This window comes from Xenopus laevis, chromosome 3S, assembly GCF_017654675.1.
Source record: "Xenopus laevis strain J_2021 chromosome 3S, Xenopus_laevis_v10.1, whole genome shotgun sequence".
NCBI classification, from domain to species: Eukaryota; Metazoa; Chordata; class Amphibia; order Anura; family Pipidae; genus Xenopus; species Xenopus laevis.
The window spans coordinates 12,908,458-12,926,502 of NC_054376.1; the positions used below are offsets into that span (position 1 = coordinate 12,908,458).

An 18,045-nucleotide genomic window follows, 5' to 3' on the forward strand; every position below is an offset into this window, starting at 1 on the left:
TGATATTCTATTTTTTTTTTTTTTACAAATAACCCCGCAGTTGAATTTGGAGTATATTCGAATTAAATAAGAGTTTAAAAAAAAAAAACACATAAATTAGAAATTCAACCTTTAATAAATGTTCCTTATTCTGAATAATATATATATATGGTATTGCAGCTTCTGTTGTCAATACTCTGTGATGTTTAATCTAAACTAGGGATGCACCGAATCCACTATTTTGGATTTTATTTATTTATTATTACAAAGAAATATGGACATAAATATATAGATATAAATAAAGTTGTGTGAGTTGATGACCTTAAATAAATGATCACCTCTTTCATTTAAATTAAAATGTGAAGCTTCTCAGGCTGATTAAATCTCAGTCTTTGCTGCAATATTGGAAAACTTCTCTGCTGCCACGTGTGATAAAAGATTGGTACTGCATATCTTTACATTTTCAAGCACATTAAGCACAAAACTTTTGAACAAAGCAGTGGCGAGTCCTCCATTTTGAACAGCTCAGGCAGCTAAAGTATGGGATCCTTCATCTGGAAACTCATTATCCAGAAATATCTGAAATATGGGAAGGCCCCTGCCCCTATAGTCCATTTTTAAGTTCTGTTAAGTAGACTTAAACGGGAAGTTCACCTTCGAGTTAACTTGACCATATTTTACTTGTGCTATAGAATGTCCTATTCTTAGAAACTTTGTAATTGATCTTAATATTTTAAAATCATTTTTGAATAATTTACCTCTCTCTTCTGCCTCTTTCCAGCTTTCAAATGGGGGGGGTGTGTCTTAACAGGGTTCCCTCAAATTTTGAGGACAGTGCATAAAACAAATTTGTGGTTCTCACAAAGAATTTAGCATTTATTCCAACTTGAGCACAAAAGTTACACAAATTAGTAAAATGAAAAAGTAAAAAAAAAAAAGCCCTCTTTGTGAGTTTTTTGTGTATACGTGTGTATACACTTCTAAAAGTGGTGTGACAGTAACAAGTTTAAAATGTGTGCACAAAAGAATTTTTTTTGTGCACATAACCAAAACAAAAACATCAGTGCTCATTGTTGCTTTTTATTACTCATACTTCGGTTCATTCCCTTTTTACATTCCATATTCTCATTCAAATTACTGCCTGGTTGCTAGGGTAAAGCAGATCCTCACTTTATCATCGTAGGTGCGGATCTTTCTGCCATTATTCATTTGAGCATCCCAACAGCAGTGGACACACAGACACACACACATTAAATTTCAGTTCCACATTCAGTTCCACATCGCTGCCAGAACATAATAACTGTGCAGTTATTATGACTTTGATTGGATCTCAGTAATTTTATTATATTCGGCATTGTTGTTGGATACTAGTATTTCATTTGAGTGACTCCATATTGGCTATCAAACTGGTCAGCAGACCACTGGCATTCACATTTAGGATGTTTTATCATTTTGAGTAAGAGTATGTGGACAATAATGTTGTAAAATGCTTTGATGTGATTTTAGAAATTCCATAATCACTGCAAAATTTAGCAAAGAATTGCAGTTAGGTAGTTTGATGTAAAAAGACACATTTACGCAAGTTAGATTCATTTGAATATGTACTTTTTAAAAAATATATGCTTTTCTGGAGTAAATTTACTTTTACGGTCATTTTTATCCTTGCAATCTTAAATATGGTTATTTCTGAAGTGGTGCTATTTATGTTGTCCTGAAACAAAAGAGGGGGGGGGTTATTTTTGTCCGCAAGTGTACTGCGTCTATTGACACACGGTGCTGGGGGAACCTCATTGCATTGAAGCTTCCACCATCGTCGGACCAGGGTTCTGTGCAACTCCACTCTTTTCAAAATGGGAGGCAGGATAGACAGAGCAGCGCTGGTTGTAACTTTATGGAAGTGCAAAGAGCACATTTTGATGCCAATTCCTTTAATATAGGAGGTTTAACGTTCAACTGACTGCTGACAAAAATGACCCCTAAAACAAAACTTTCATAGGTACATAAATAGTTCCCATGGTAGGGTAATAGGAGAGACCTTAAAGTAATAAGAAACAGATAAAACACTTTTAAAATCAAAGTGTTTTATGATCTCAGGGAACACCAAAATAACACACATACAACATAAAGTTTGCAACATTGAAGAGATAAAAAAAAACTTTTTTTTTTTTTTTTTAAAAGAGTTCTATGTAGATTTATTGGTTTCTAAAGGGTCCAACAGTCTGCATTACAACCACAAGTAACTAATTGGGCATTTGCAGAGAACGGGAAGGAATTGAACCAGACACTTATTTGGAACGCTCCTTCAAGACACAAGGAAGGCAAATTTGGGTGCTGTGGGACTGTTCATTTACACTCTAATTATGTAAGAAGGCGCTGCTTATAAATGGGTAAGGGAGACATAAATGATGGGAGGACACCCAAAACAAACACGGTTTAGAAAGTTCAAAGCGCAGGCTTGTTCTAGGCACAGATTAAGAACAAACCCGTTTCACGATCAGTGAAATTGTGACTACCCCAGCATCCTCTGAACAGGGTTATTTATAGGATTCACTCTTTCATGTGGTAAAGTGATGTGGATTTTACAAGAGTGATTTTAATGGGTTTCATATGGCTGAGTCAAAGAACAACTCAGTTCTATGAGAAAAAATACAGCCCAAAAGAAAAAAAAAAGTAAAGTAAGACGGAAGAGTCCTTGCCCTTAAAATGGAGTTGAAGGATGCATATTGAAATTTCAGAGACAACATCCCGGCTGAAGATGCTAGTGATAAAATGAAGCATTTAAAGTACATGACAATTTGCTGAACTAGACTTTTAACCGCTAAATCGACTGGTTTACTAGTCATAAAACAGAAAATATGTTGCATTGTGTTGCATATGGGCTCATATTCACAGTTCCAACAAATTATATTGGCCAGTAAAAGACTCTAGAGGCATTAATGTCAATAAAGTCCAATGCCTGCAGACAGTGTCAGCAATAGCCACGATCTGCTCATTGTGCGCAGACACCAGTGTGAAATTATCCTTAAAAAAATAAAAAAACACCTCAAAAGGAACCATGAATATTTATGTTTTTTTTTTAAATTATTTAAACCTTGTCAAATGCTGCAGATTGTATTGGCGCACCCATGCAGTATGAACTAACTAGAAACTCATCAGACATGCAAGATGTGTATTTTAGGGGTGTCACTTTTTAAACGATGAGATGTGAACACTTTATTTAAATCTAAACAGTGTTCCAATCAGGCTTATAAGAAATTTGTTTAGAAGTACAATGCATGGCTACATGGAAATTGGCGCACGCTTCGAAAAAAAAAGTCCATTAGTCGGCAGCCTTGCATAATGGAAAATTATAGTATAGGGTTCTGAGTCGCAAAGTTGTAATTCAGTACAGAGCTCATCTTTTTTTCTATTTTGGTTTAAAGATAAATGAAAAAGGGCTTATATAAGATAGGAGCTCTAGAGAGGTCAGCCTCCCAAACCTTATCATTGCATCCCCCCCTCCGAATATTGCACCTTACCTGTTGAGGAAAAGCACCATCCAGTGTCAATCCTCTTTGGTGGAAGAGAAGGTGTCTGCTAGTCCATTGTCCTTCTCTGTTTTTTCTGAGAAATAACAATTATGGGCAGTGTTTGGTCCAGAAGTTTAACTAGTGTTGAAGGTTTGCCACCACCGGACTGGTTCTGTCAGTGCCTGTAGACATTTAATTAGTGAGGCTGAAATTTTGGGTGGTATTGTAAATTATATGTAAGTATACAGATCAGTTTGATCTCTGTGTATGTAGGATGTGGTGCATCCCATTAGACCTGCATGTGCTATATGACAACATGTTTCTTGAAATTAGAATAAATTGTGTTCATGCTATCACCTTTAACATTAAACAACATTTTGGCTGGCTTAGTCATACTTGTTTTTGTATGTATACATTATTATTTGTGCCTGAAGAGTGTGCCATGCTTAAGGGACGGTTCACCTTTAGTCCAGCAGCTCTTCAGCTTGAAAATGCAACAGGTATGGGGTTGCTAGGATTCAATCTATTCTAGTAACCAGACAGTGTTTTGAATGAAAGACTAGAAGGACCTGAATTAAATAATATTAAGATATTACAATAACAAAAAATTGTAGTCCCCCAGTTGTAGTCTCCCAAAGGCAGAAGAGAGGGAAATATGGGCTCTGTTATCTGGGACTCATTATTCAGAAAGCTCAGAAATGCCAAGAAAAATCATTTTAATGATACAGAATATCGTACTCATTGGTAAGTAAGCTTCATTAATCCATATTGGAGGCAAAGCAATTCTATGGACTTAAAAAAAAGTTTTAAGTAGACTTAAGCTATGGTAATCAAAATTATGGGAAAACCCCCAAGGATTCCACAAAATATACCCGATAGCTATAATACAAAAGATGAAAAACGACCAATTAAAATGTTGCAAAGAATAAGGCATTGTATAAAATACAAAAAAAAAAAAGTCCACTTAAAGATAAAATACCCCTTTAACAGAGAATTTTTAGAGAAACTGATCACATATCAAGTTCACTGAAAATCCAATACACACACCTGTGGATCAATGGTTGGTCGGGTTTCAAATTTGGGGTAATCAATTTGATCGGCAAATTTCATTTTAAGGGTACACACGCGATTAGAGTTTGTTCGGAACTAAACTGATTTAAGGGTGTGTGTCCCACAATTACTGCCCACCATATTGAGTGTTAAGCTATAAAAGAGCAAAAAAACAGGAATCTAAAGATTACGAAAGTATGATTGTATACAAGGTTGATTTAAGTAACAAAACAGAACAGTAGGAAGAAGTTGAGATGGATTAGAATATTATGTAATGAGAGTATACATTTAAGGTGGCAAAGGCAACCAGAATCTGTTGCTCAATTCTCATGTTTTAAACATGTCAACAGATTCTGAAACCCTGTGTTTTTTGATGATTGCAAATTGACCTTTAGTGCTTTATTATTTTTCGGTGGGTTCACAGGATTTAAGAATATTTTCATTCTGAAATGAGTCAAACATGCTATGCGGCTTTCAACACTCAAATTGTCCTTTTAATGTGTGCCACATCCCCAAATCATAAGGTGGCTGTACCCGAGCACAATAAAGCTGCCGATATTGGTCCTTTAGACCGATTCGACAGCTTATCTGCCCGTGTGTGGGGGCTTTCGACGGGTCTCCCCGATTGATATCTGGCCAAGGTATCGATCAAGGAGGTTTGATTTTTCTGGCAATTGAGGACTGCATAGGCGAGTTCACGTGGTCCTCATTCCGCCGGTGCCCAGTCTCTTTGTTGTAATCCATTTGAATAAACGCGTTATCGTCCCGCTGTTGGTGGGTCAAACATTTCTTTGGCTACCTCGCCAAACGAGTGGATCTTATTGTGATGGAAAGCTCACTGAAAACCACAGCAGAAAAGAATTGAAATATATAACTGAATTTGTAGGAATAGTTAAAGGAGAAGTAAACCCTTGCTACTAAAATCCCCTACCCCCTACCCTAAATAGACCCCCTCCCTGCTGCCTAGGTGCTACCTTTGCTAAATGCCCCTAACTCTTCACCTAGCCCTCGGTGCAGATTCTGTCCAGCGGCCACTTTGGTAATCTTCGGGTCTTCACCTGTGCTTCGGCAATTTCCGTGACTTTCGGCCCATGCGCAGTTGTCCCGAAACAGAAAATTGCTCCGACTGTGCATGCGCCGATACGGCACTTACTTCACGAAGATTACCGAAGAGAAGAAGATGGCACCCATGAACTCCACTGGACAGAATCTGCACCGAGGGGTAAGTAAAGAGTTAGGGACATTTAGCAAAGTTAGCACCTAGGCTGGGTGGGAGCAGAGAGGGGGGGTCTATGTAGGGTAGGGGATTTTAGTAGCAAGGGTTTGTTTCTCCTTTAAGAAGGAAAGGAGTAACAAGACCGTCCCTGGAGTTATTCCCTGTTCACATATTAATGTGTCCCATTTCAAATCTAAGTGGTCCGTGGCGTTTACTAAGAGAATTTTGTTTTGTTTGAATACAAAACGAAACAAAAGCTACAGAAGTGAGAAGTTTCACCCAGCCATGCCAAATAAATAGACTTCAAAACCAATACATTTTTTGCTTTAGCATAAATCCTTTCAAAATCAGCTTTGGAACCGATAGCTGTGCTTTTATTTGGATGCTCGTAATACTGCTTGAAAAAATTCAAAAGATCATTAGCAACCAGACAAAGCTTTTCTGTAGGAATTTAAAATATCTTTATTAACACAATAGCAGAATCTAAATTTGAGGCAGATCTTCAAACTTGCTTTTTCATTCTTTCTTTATTGGGATAACATATCCTTCTGCAAATACATAATGTCAGTAGGGATATGCCTCCCAAATCACAGAGCACAGGGTTGCAATATATCCATTTTCCACCTGAGATCCTTTATCAAGAGCACTTGAGATTCTTTGGTACCTTTATATTCATCTATGCCAGGGCTGTCCAGCTGGAGGCAGAATGTGGCCCTCCAATTGATTTTAATAGCCCCCAGTCTGATCAAGGGCTCAACAGACTTCACTGAATGACAGCATCATTTTAACAAAATCTAGTCCTCGATCAAGCTATATGAGGAAATAATCTGCCCATTACTTGTAAAAAATTAAATATCTCTAATCAATGCCATTAATCGAACCGCACCTTATTCAGAAGTTGCTCACCACCTTTGTGAGGTTTCTCCCAATGAAAGCAGGTACTACTTTTATAATTCCTGGCTTCAAGGCTAGTTTTACAAGCAAAAAGTTGAACATGAATTTGTAGTCCGCACGAGGCTGAAGAACAGCAAACCATAGATCTTACAGCCAAAAGAGCCTTTTGTTTAAAATGGCATGTGTATTTGGTTTTTTTCACTTCTATGGAGCACCCCATTTTGCTTCCAGACTCCCAAAGCAGGTCTCAGTGAGGATAAGGTGATGTGACTCCATACTATCAACTTATCCCCATTGAAACTTGCTTTGTGAGTCTGGAAGCAAAATGGGGCACGTCATAGAAGTAAAAGAGATAGCTGTTTTCTGGTGCACGACAAGGTTTAGAGTGCGGCATAAAATGTTAAAATCTGATTATTTACACTGGTGTCGTTTTTTTTTTTTTTAATGTATTTGGTTTACAGCTACTAAAGTCTTGGGACACCCTGATCTATGCTGCAAGTGATTTTCCAGTGCTAATTCAAGAAAGTCAAAAATACAAGAGACCATTAATGGGTACATGTCTCATGCTTTGTGAAATTCAATGTCAGAATTGCTCTGAAGACAGAAGAAAGATGGGGTACACTTACCAAACTGTGCAGTTATTTGGCTTTTGCAGGTGTATCAGCTAGTTCACAATGTCCATCAAAGTGTATGGCTAAATCTAATGCAAACTGAATAGTCCAGCAGTACCTTAGTGTGGATAGTTTAAGAGTCCTTCTCATAGCACATCATTTGGGGACTGTCTAAAAAAAATCTTAATTTTTTTAATGACTTTTTTTTTTATATAAGGAGAAATACCTGTTGAGAATACCTTAAAATATATGAAAATGGATTGAAGATAAACATTCTATACTATGGCACATTTTATATCATAAAATATAGAACTTTACTCAGGAGTACAAACAAAATGGCACATTTCCCCTTTTCAGTTTCTCAAGCTCCTAATCTTATAGACAGTGAAGCAAAAGCACATGAAATATCTATAGCATTCAGAAAAAGTGTAATAAAGAGAACTTTAAAACATTTATAATAGCAAGGAGAGAGAAAATAGGATTATCTGTGTTTTACAATTAACTTTTAGCAACTTTTTTTGGCAAGAGATTGGAAAAGGCCCCTTATCAGACTGATGTTAAAAAAAGTTAAATAAAACTATAAACATAGGTAGAAATATAATGATCATTTAGATGTAGACTCTAGTCTAAACTTCACCAATAGGACAGTGGCTCAGCCCTTTAAGATGTGTTCTATAGAAGCTTTACACTGTAAAGCCAATCATTTTTATTTGGTGTCATGGTTTCTACAAGTTCTTTTCTACGGAACACAGAAACACAGGTTGATTGGTCAACATATTATTAAATATTACCATTGCTACTTTTTTTTCTGTGATCATTTAGTCCTTGGTGGACCAAATTTAAGACCTGCGTAATCATTGGCCTCATTATTTTGAGAATGATTTCCAGAGTTAATTTGCAGAGTTAATTTTTGAACAGCCTTGTGTCTTCAAGAAAACAATGGATATCTGAAATCAACAATTTTAAAGCTTTACATTTATAGACTCACAGTCAGACCCATTACCATGTGTTGACAAAATACGAATGATTTCCTCATTATTCTCTCACTATACTTCCATCTTCTCTTCATCTTCATTTATCCAAAATACAAATTTTAAAGCTATTATTACTGTATAGCTTCAAGAAAGAGTTTGATGCCTTTGATGCCTAAAAATTCAAGGCACCCCTTTTCACTTATGTGTGCCTTTGGGACCATTTAGGACAAACCAGAACCAAATGCAGCTGGGTTTTTACCTTCGTATGTATTAGCAAAAAGCCATGCAGGATTTACGTGACCAAAAAAATATACAGGGTTACTAAAATTAACTCTAAGAACAAAGTTGATCCAGGGACTTATCCAATTGGAGTCACAAAGTAAACCTTCCCCCATCTTTGGCAAATTGGAAAAAGCTTCAGATGACGTTATTTTGACTTCTGGATTAACCAGGTTTCACTTGGTTAAAATGCTAGACATGACGGAGATGTGTTTTTTTTAAACCTTCATCTATCTTGTTACCTTCATGGGGACACCATTGCCTTTTGCCAACCACAAGTTCTAAGTATTTCATTTTTAAAAATCCTTACGACTTTAGAAATTAGTAGCAAACCATCTTTGTGTCATAAATTTGATAAGAGATTATTCTGAACATCCCCCCCAAACACATAAAAAATGTTTAATTGTATACATATAAATATAGGATACAACAAACCCTATATATATATATATATATATATATATATATATATATATATATATATATAAAATACACAGACACACTGTGCCAGTAAATTGAAAGTATGATTTCACTTTCTGTATACATTACAATGGAACATTAAAAACAAATACTATTAGTAAAAATGCTATTAGAGCCCAGTACACCTGGAAAAAGAAATGTGCAAAGGATAAACTATATTGTTTACATAAGTAATGCTATAATCTATCAAATTTACACTGATATAAGGTACTTTTTTATATCTAGCTGTATGTACAGGTGGAGGATCTGTAATGTAATGTGAAAATATCAAATGCTTGAGACCTTGGGCTTTCTCTGTTTTGTGCAAAACCATGCCTACGATCTATTCAAACCCTTAAAGGGATAAAAACCTAATAAGATTGTTTTCTGTGAGCGTGGACTTTTACTAGATTAGTCAGCTGTAAAAGTTATGTTTAAACGGGACACTAGGAGAATGGCATTGATAAGTTACAGAGCTACTGGTTTCCCACCAGTTTTATTATAACATTTTTTTTGATCATTTAAAGTCAAATTTTGCATGAATGTTAGCACAACGTAAAATATAGTTGATTTTATTCAGACAGGAAATACATTTCTCTTTAAAATGTAGCCTGAAAAATAGTCGTTTTACATAGGAAATCATTCTAGAAGTAAGCCGAGTGATATGAGTTCATTTAATTAAATAAGGAAAACAAATATGGTGGAAGGTATGGGTAGGACACTATATGTGAAAGGCCACATCTGTTTTTTAATATATACCACATGCTGCTTATTATCAGACACCAAACCCATTTTAATGAAAATGAACAAGGAAATGTCATCTCTTTAGTTTCCTACTACTTCTATACAAACTGACAAATTATAAAGGATCTAGGTATTACAGTATTATTCGAGGAAACTTTTTTTTTTTATTGGATTTCTATAATAACAATAGAAAGTTCATATAAACCACTTTTGGGTTGGGCGGATAAAGAATGCAATGGAAAACATCAACACCCTCTCCAGTCAGTGACACGTCAAAAGGATGGCTGGCCGACTGACACACAACAGATAAATTAACCTTCTGAGATGGAGACCAATCACAATATTTGTTGTTGGATTGTGTAAATCCCCTCTCAAATTGAAGTAGTACTTAATGAAAGGCCCCTAGTGGGCTACCTACATTGTCCATCCTAACCAGAATCCTAAATCTTTTAAATCAATGCCAATCAATCAAGACCTTTAAAAACAGACCCACTGATGTAAAAATGTAAAAACACGTCGATATTACCCTATCTGGATATAAGCTACCTTGGATCAATGCGCACATGAACACAAAATGACCATTACAGTGACTTTTGTTCCCACTCAAAGCATTATTAGAACACATGTTCACCCAGGCACACTGCTAGAGAATTAAACAGAACATGAACATTTATGTTCCGATGGACTGAAATCACACAAGACCCCCTTAGCACAACACAGCAAATACATATTATGAGAACAAGTAATGAAGAGTTTCAGAAGTTCGAGACAAAATGTAGAGAATGCTATTCTCAAGCAATAAAATTGCTGCTATGTATATGGATACCAACCAAATAATAATTTACATTAAAACGTGATACCTCATTAATTATTATGCAAATTTTGATCTGCAAAGCGGTTTCTGAAATAAACATGGGTCCAATTTGAACAGAAAAATAGCTTGAGAAGTCTACTCTGTACTAAAGTGTTTGTTCCTATCACTTTCTCAGTTGAGGTGTTTTCATATAGTACAGCAGAAAGTCTTTTTTTTTTTTTCAAAATTGCTTTATTTATGTAAAATACACAACACTATATAAATGCTGAGTGCATTGCATATGTTGCCCTTCCAGAAACTGTTCTGCATATTACAATTAAGATAAATAGATGCAAAACTCACCAGCGCCGACACAGATCCGTTGGAAAGGTAGGGATCCGATAACATAAGGAATGGGTAGCCGGGATATCCAGATCCTTTGTACATACCTTCGTCTTGGTGTTTAATACCTTGGAGGGCAAATAAAGAGATATATTTACTTCCTATACTGCAATTTTTCAAAATAAAGTTAAGGGCTATGTAGTGTGTATGGGCTAATTTTATATTATAGTAATCAATAATCACCATTATTCTTCCAAAATAAGCCATTTAAATGTATTGCATCAAAATCCCTTATTGCATCAATATATTCTCATCAATAAATCATTAATAGGGCTTTTCTTTTTTTTTTAAATTTCCTTATCAAACAGAGGTCTAGACACCCAGCTTTTGTTCTTGATCAATCGGACTTATCTGTGCACTTCAAACGTGATTTATTTGAGCTTTGTTTACCCTATGATCACAGGCAAAGCAATGACTAATCCCACAAGAAGTCACTTCAAGGTAAACACAAAGAGGTCGGCAAGAGAAACTAATCAAAACACGGGTACAGTAAGGATGGCGTTCTTGTTCTGTTGGCTCCAGTGTTGAGGTGAAAGTTTTCTGACAACATATTTTCCCCTGTGGTATTTTAGTACCACTCCCCTGACCCAATAAACAACAGTCGCAGAGGAAATGCCACTGATGTGGTGCGTGAGCACAAATAATATTTTGTGATCACAAACAACATTTTTAGCAGCTAGTATGGCTGGGAAGCAGGGGCGTAACTACAGAGGAAACAGGGGGGCCCAGGAGGTATAGGAAGACCGTAATTAATGAGCAATTTCAACATATATTGGTAAAACAGGACAACCTCCTATTTGGGGCACTAAACTTAATTTGCCGTGGGGGCCCAGTAACATCTAATTATGCCACGGAATTTACAATCTGTGCTTCATCCAGTACAACTAAATACTATGGCTGACAACGATTCTTACACTGGCAGAATTGACACGTTAAAGAAAACATGGTGGTCTACAAATCTCAGCATCCCTCCAAGGGCTAACATAATAGTGGGGTGCTGCCCGTTGTAGTTTTGCAACATTTGAATTGAAATCAAAGGCTTCTTCATTCCTACAGAGCTCTCTCAATGTAAACAAGTAGGTGCAATGCTTGCAGATTTGCAGCTGCATCCGGTAAATGTGATTTGCTTGCCGAAATGTTATTATAATTGGTACACTTTTCTCCCGAAGAACGAAAATGGAGGCATAAGAACTGAAGTCAGCAAGCAGCTTACCAGGCAGGTATGGTTGCCACCTTTTCTGGAAAAAAATACCGGCCTTTCTATATTCTTGCTTTTTACTATTAATAACATTGGCACCAAGCATAATTTTTACCGGCCAGGCCGGTAAAATACCAGCCAGGTGGCAACCCTACCGGCAGGCCACACGACATAACATTTTGAAGAATCATTACCCTCCAAAACTTTTGTACAGGTATGGGATTAGTTATCCAGAAAGCTCTGAATTACATAAAAGGCGGTCTCCCATAGACTCCATTTTATCCAAATACTCCAAATTTGTAAAAATAATTTCCTTTTTCTCTGTAATAACAAAACAGTACCTTGTACTTGATCCAAACTAAGATATCATTCATCCTTATTGCGGGCAAAACCATGATTTTACATGATTTTCTAATAGATTTCTAATAGGTATGAAGATCCAAATTACAGAAAGATCTGGAAAACCCCAGGTCTCGAGCATTCTGGATAACGGGTCCCATACCCGTACCTCTAAATTTCTAGGCCTCAAGACACTGCTGGTACCTTTCACATGATAAAGGACAAGGGGTGCAAATATGTAAAGATGGCAATACATGCACCACTATTATTGTATGAAACAAATTTTCGTACAGTATTCAGTGGGTGTATGGTGGGAGACAAGCTGACGAACATCTGCAGAAGGCTTGGATATCGGTTCGGCTCCCAAGAGACAAAACTGTTACAAATGTATCTTAAGTATCTATTCCGGGCTCTCTGCCAAAAGCCAATAAAGTTAGAAACATTGTATCTTTTTTTGGCTGTTCAATGCAGAGAAATTAGGACTTTCCAGTACAAAAAGCTGTCAAAAGCGGGACTGTCCCGCTCAAAACGGCAAGGCACCCTTTGAAGGCACCCAAACGTCAGGCCACTGTTAATGCTGAATCGTCAATCGTCTATTGTTTCTACCTGTAAATCTGACAGCCGAGCTCTACATGTGTGTGTTGAAATGAATAATCTTTCTTGGAAAGATCGCAATTGTTATGTCTATGGCCACCTTTAGACACCTGACATACAATATATTTGACAGAAAAAGGAATGGATCGCACACCTAATTTTGAAAAACCAAATTAATTTATTAGACAAAAAAGAAAAAATAATACAAAAATTACAAAACAAAAATCAAATCATAATGAACCCAACGCGTTTCGACCTTAAGGGTCTTCATCAGGGGCACAAAAAAATAAAAAATCACAATATATTTGCACAGGCCGGTGGAAAAAAAGACAATCAGCGCAGTCCCACCATATACTTCTGTATACTAGCTGTTCAGACTATGATTCACACAAGAGCAGTAGCGTAAACTTCAAAAATGTAAAGTCTGGGCTAGGTACACCTGGGAAAGGTAAGTAAGAGGGTACAGTGCTGCAATGGTTTTTTTTTATTCCAGACTGGTGCATTTTTTCCCTAGAAGTGCACTGACCTGGGGGAAAAAATCATAGCAATCGGTTTAACTGGAGGTTAAATACTGGAACCCCCAATGAATCAGGTTTTCATTTTCCTTTAAAATGGACTCAAAAATGACTGTATAGGAAAAATAATTACAGCTTAGAAATATTTCTATTTCAAATCTGTTTTGGAAATGTAAATGTTCAGTGCATGTTCAGAGCATGAGCCTTGGGTTAAATACAAACCAGGAGACTAGATGCATGGAGCTCCTGTGGCCATCTCATCAGCTGCTGATAGAAAGACTGATCTCTATGGAATCATGGATTCCTCCGATAGAGAAATCAGATTACAAACTTTATAGGCCGGAAGTGAATTTATATTATAAGCTCTGTGGGGCTAGGACCTTCTTCCTGCAGTATCTCAAGCCACATGGCACTTCAAAACTGTATATTTAAACTTCTTTATTCATTATTATAATGATTTCCTCCCTGTATACAATGTTCTACACTGCCAAATTTTACAGGACTGTGTAAATAGTTATACATACTGTATATCTACATATATGTGAACAGTGAAAATGTTCTGTGTGTGATACGCTGACGACATTCCGATTCAGAGTTCACATATTTTTTTTTAACATACATAAAATTTAATGTGCAAAGTGCCACTAGGGTAAGCAGCCCAGATTTGAAAGGGGTAGTTGACCTTTAAGTCAACTACTAGGATGTTACAGAACTGCTAATTCTAAGCAACTTTTCAATTGGTTTTCATAATTTATGTAATTTTTTTAAAATGTATTTATAGTTTTTGAATGATATCCCTCCTTCTTCTAACTCTTTCCAGCTTTCAAATGGGGGTCGCTGACCCCATCTAAAAACAAATGCTCTGTGAGGCTGCAAATATATTGTTATTGCTACTTTTTATTACTCATCTTTCTATTCAGGCCTCTCCTATTCATATTCCAGTCTTTCATTCAAAGCAATACATGGTTGCTAGGGTAATTTGGACCCTATCGACCACTGGCAAGCTGCTGAATAAAAAGCTAATTAACTCTAAATCTATAAATTAGGAATGCACCGAATCCAGGATTCGGTTGAGATTCAGCCTTTTTCAGCAGGATTCGGATTCGGCCAAATCCTTCTGCCTAGCAGAACCAAGTCCGAATCCTAATTTGTAGGGATGCTATTTTGGATTCGGCCAAACCCCCGAATCCTTTGCGAAAGATTCAGCCGAATACTGAACCAAATCCTAATTTGCATATGCAAATTAGGGATGGGAAAAACATTTTTTACCTCCTTGTTTTTTGACAAAAAGTCACGTGATTTCCCTCTCCGCCCCTAATTTTCATATGCAAATTAGGATTCGGATTCGGTTCGGCCGGGCAGAAGGATTCAGCCGAATCCTGCTGAAAAAGGCAGAATTCCGAATCGAATCCTGGATTCAGTGCATCCCTACTAATTTGCATATGCAAATTAGGGTGGGGAGGGAAATCGCTTGACTTTTTGTCACAAAACAAGGAAGTAAAAAATGGGATTCATGCATCCCTACTATAAATAATAAGAAATGAAAAACAAATGCAAATTGTCTCAGAAGATAACGCTCTACATACTGTTAAAAGTCAACAACCCCTTTAAATAAGCTGGTAGCTAAAGTATCCGAAGAACCCTTGTACTGGATAATATGAAATCTAACTGAGCAGTCTCATGTATCCACATACAGGTATGGGACCTGTTATCCAGAATGCTTTGGACTTGGGGCTTCCAGATAACTGATCTATTAACAATTATCCGGTTAATTTGGATCTTTGTAACTTAAAGGGGTCGTTCACCTTCCAAACACTTTTTTTTTGTTCAGTTGTTTTCAGATTGTTCCCCAGAAAGAGAGTTTTTTCAATTACTTTCCATTTTTTACTGGTTTTGTCAAAATCTAAGCTCAAAGTTGAATGTCGTTTGAGTCTGGCAGCTCAGTAATTCAGGCGCAGACTCTAAACTGTTACAATTTTGCAACTTTACGTTGTTACATTTCTAAGCAGCATCTCTGGAGTATTAGCAACTATTGTATCAATTCTAACAGCTGCCTTTACTAAAACTCAGGGATTCTGCTCAGCAGGGACAAAGATAAGAAATGTATCAACTAAATGTATCAAGGTTACAGGGTCGGCGACCCCCCTTTTCTCAGAGCTGCTTTTGAGGGTGAAAATTACACTTCAATATTAGAAAAACGGTCGCACATAGAAAATAAAAAGTAATTGGAAAAAGTCGTTATTTCTGGTGATCGATCTGAAACCAACTGAACTGAAAAATGTGTTTGAAGGTGAACAACCTCTTTAAAGGAGAAATCAACCCTAAACTTAAAAAACCATATCCCCTACCCTACATAAACTCCCTTCCCTCCAGCCTAAGTGTTACCCGGGCAATTGCCTCTAACGTTTTACTTACCTCTCTGTGCAGATTCAGGCATCGGAGTTCACAGGCGCCATCTTCTTCTCTTCAGAAATCTTCATAATGAGACCGGCATGTGCAGTTGGAGCATTTTTCTGTTTTAGCGACAAGTGCGAATGCGCTGAAACTCACGAGAATTGCCGGGCTCATTACGAAGATTACCGAATCGGCTGAAAATGGCGCCTGTGAACTCTGATGCCTGAATCTGAACCAAGGGTTGAGTTAAGAGTTAGGGGCATTTGCCCTGGGTACCACTTAGGTAGGGGGGAGGGTTTTTTAACGTTATCATGTAAACATTAAATAAACCCAATAGGCTGGTTCTGCCTCCAATAAGGATTAATTATATGTTAGTCAGGATCAAGTACAAGCTACTGTTTTATTATTACACAGAAAAAGGAATTTTTTAAAAAAAAAAAATCTGGATTATTTGGATAAAATGGAGTCTATGGGAGACGGCCTTTCTGTCATTTGGTGCTTTCTGGATCCCATACCTGTACTTCTTATGCAATGGCGGAACTAGATATTTCCGGGCAATTAATTATTTTTAAGGCCCCTAAAATGTCTAGAGGTTGACCCGTTTACCGATATTTATTAAAATTGGATATGAATTAGGGCTTCATGGGGCCACTATACACTCCTGGGCCCCCCCTGCAGCCACAGCCATAGTTTCTCCCCTGTTTTTATGTTTTTTACAGCATTTGTTTATACAATCCTTGCACAGGTTCCACAGGTGTTAAAACTACAAATCCCACAATCCCCTGCTCCAGAGTTCACTTCCCAAAGGGAAGAGGGAATGAAGAGAAAAGCTTGATACTGTGACTAAAAACAAATAATTGCCCACCCACAACATGTCCAGGCACAGGTACCCCCTAACTCTCTGAGGTAAAGCGACCCCCAAGCCTGGCCAATCTATCCCAGATCTGCAGGATTCGTGCCTGAATGAAAACGAGAGAGAGGGAGAGAGAGAGAGAGGAGGAGGAGGGGGGTTTGTTGCTAATGGAACTTACCATCTTCCATGTGAGCGGAGAATTTGTCCTGATACACCAGCTGGACATCCTGTGCGCGACGGATCGCCTGTGGAAACAGCAGGGATTGAGAAGTTGTACACCTCCCCACTTATGGTATCCCCCGAAAACTTTTAAGCATCCCCCCCCCCGAAACTTGACTTGGCCCTTACCTCGGGATGAGTTTCAGGGACTCGGGGATGTGAGGCGACTTCGGACTCGTTGACGAGCGACGACTTGAGATCAGCCAGGTCCCTCTCGGTAAAGCCGTTCTCCCGTATCTTTTCTTCCTGGTCCCCTTCATCCTTAAACGAGATCATTTCATCGCTGGCGCCCAAGTCATCCTCCCCGGCGCTGTTCATTTGGGGCATTTCTCTGCGTGTGTGAAGGGGAAGGGGGAGGCAGTGCTAAGACTAAGAGGCTGCTGGAAGTCACGGCCGGCGGTGCAGCATGAGAAAGTTGTGGGGAGGCTGGAGAAGTTGTGACGAGTGAAAGTAGTGCAATGGAAGGTGACGAGAGAGCGATGCACTGTGTGAGCACAAGGGAAGGCAGATCAAAGCGCACCTCCTGCTGATTGTGAGCGGCTCGGGGGCTGAGCAATCGCTTCTTAAAGTCACAGTGACTTCATTATTCGCACTGCCGGCCAGAGGAATGCGCTGCTAGTCATTATCACAGCGGCCGACATACTCGGCGTATGGGTTTCATGTCAGATGCAAATACCTTTAAATAATTGCAGTTTTCAGCTTCCCCCTCCTCCCTTGCCTTGATGTTTTGTTCGTTTGTATGGTTTATCTCCTAATTTGTAGTTATTTTACAACTTTATGTCTGAGCCGGTAGCAGGGCCGGGGCACGCGTGCAGATTCGGGGAGATTTAGTCGTTTGCTATAATGAGAGAATGCCAGCGCAACGGCTCGCGTGGCACTTCGGTTTCCGAAGTTGCCTCACGAGGAAACTTCGGGCGACTTCGGAAATCGAAGCCCCGCAAGTGCATGGCCGCAGGTGATTTTTCATTTAGCAGGGGGAAAAGCAGTTTGGGGAGATTGTCACCCCGAAGAATGGTTGATTAG

The 18,045-nt window shown here is 38.0% G+C and overlaps 1 protein-coding gene across 10 annotated transcripts in view; it reads right to left on the reverse strand.

The window, feature by feature from the left end:
* Positions 1 to 17,687, reverse strand: part of tcf7.S (transcription factor 7 S homeolog) — an 86,966-nt gene extending 69,279 nt beyond the window's left edge. For 3 of the 10 annotated variants that reach the window (XM_018254165.2, XM_041587547.1, XM_041587545.1), the window contains exons 1-3: positions 17,152 to 17,685; positions 16,982 to 17,048; positions 10,872 to 10,978 (exon numbers count right to left, since the gene is read on the reverse strand). In XM_018254165.2, coding sequence (XP_018109654.1) covers positions 10,872 to 10,978; positions 16,982 to 17,048; positions 17,152 to 17,349 — 372 coding nt within the window. In that variant the 5' untranslated portion in view covers positions 17,350 to 17,685. 10 annotated transcript variants of the gene reach the window in all.
* Between the last annotated feature and the right edge of the window lie 358 nt (positions 17,688 to 18,045).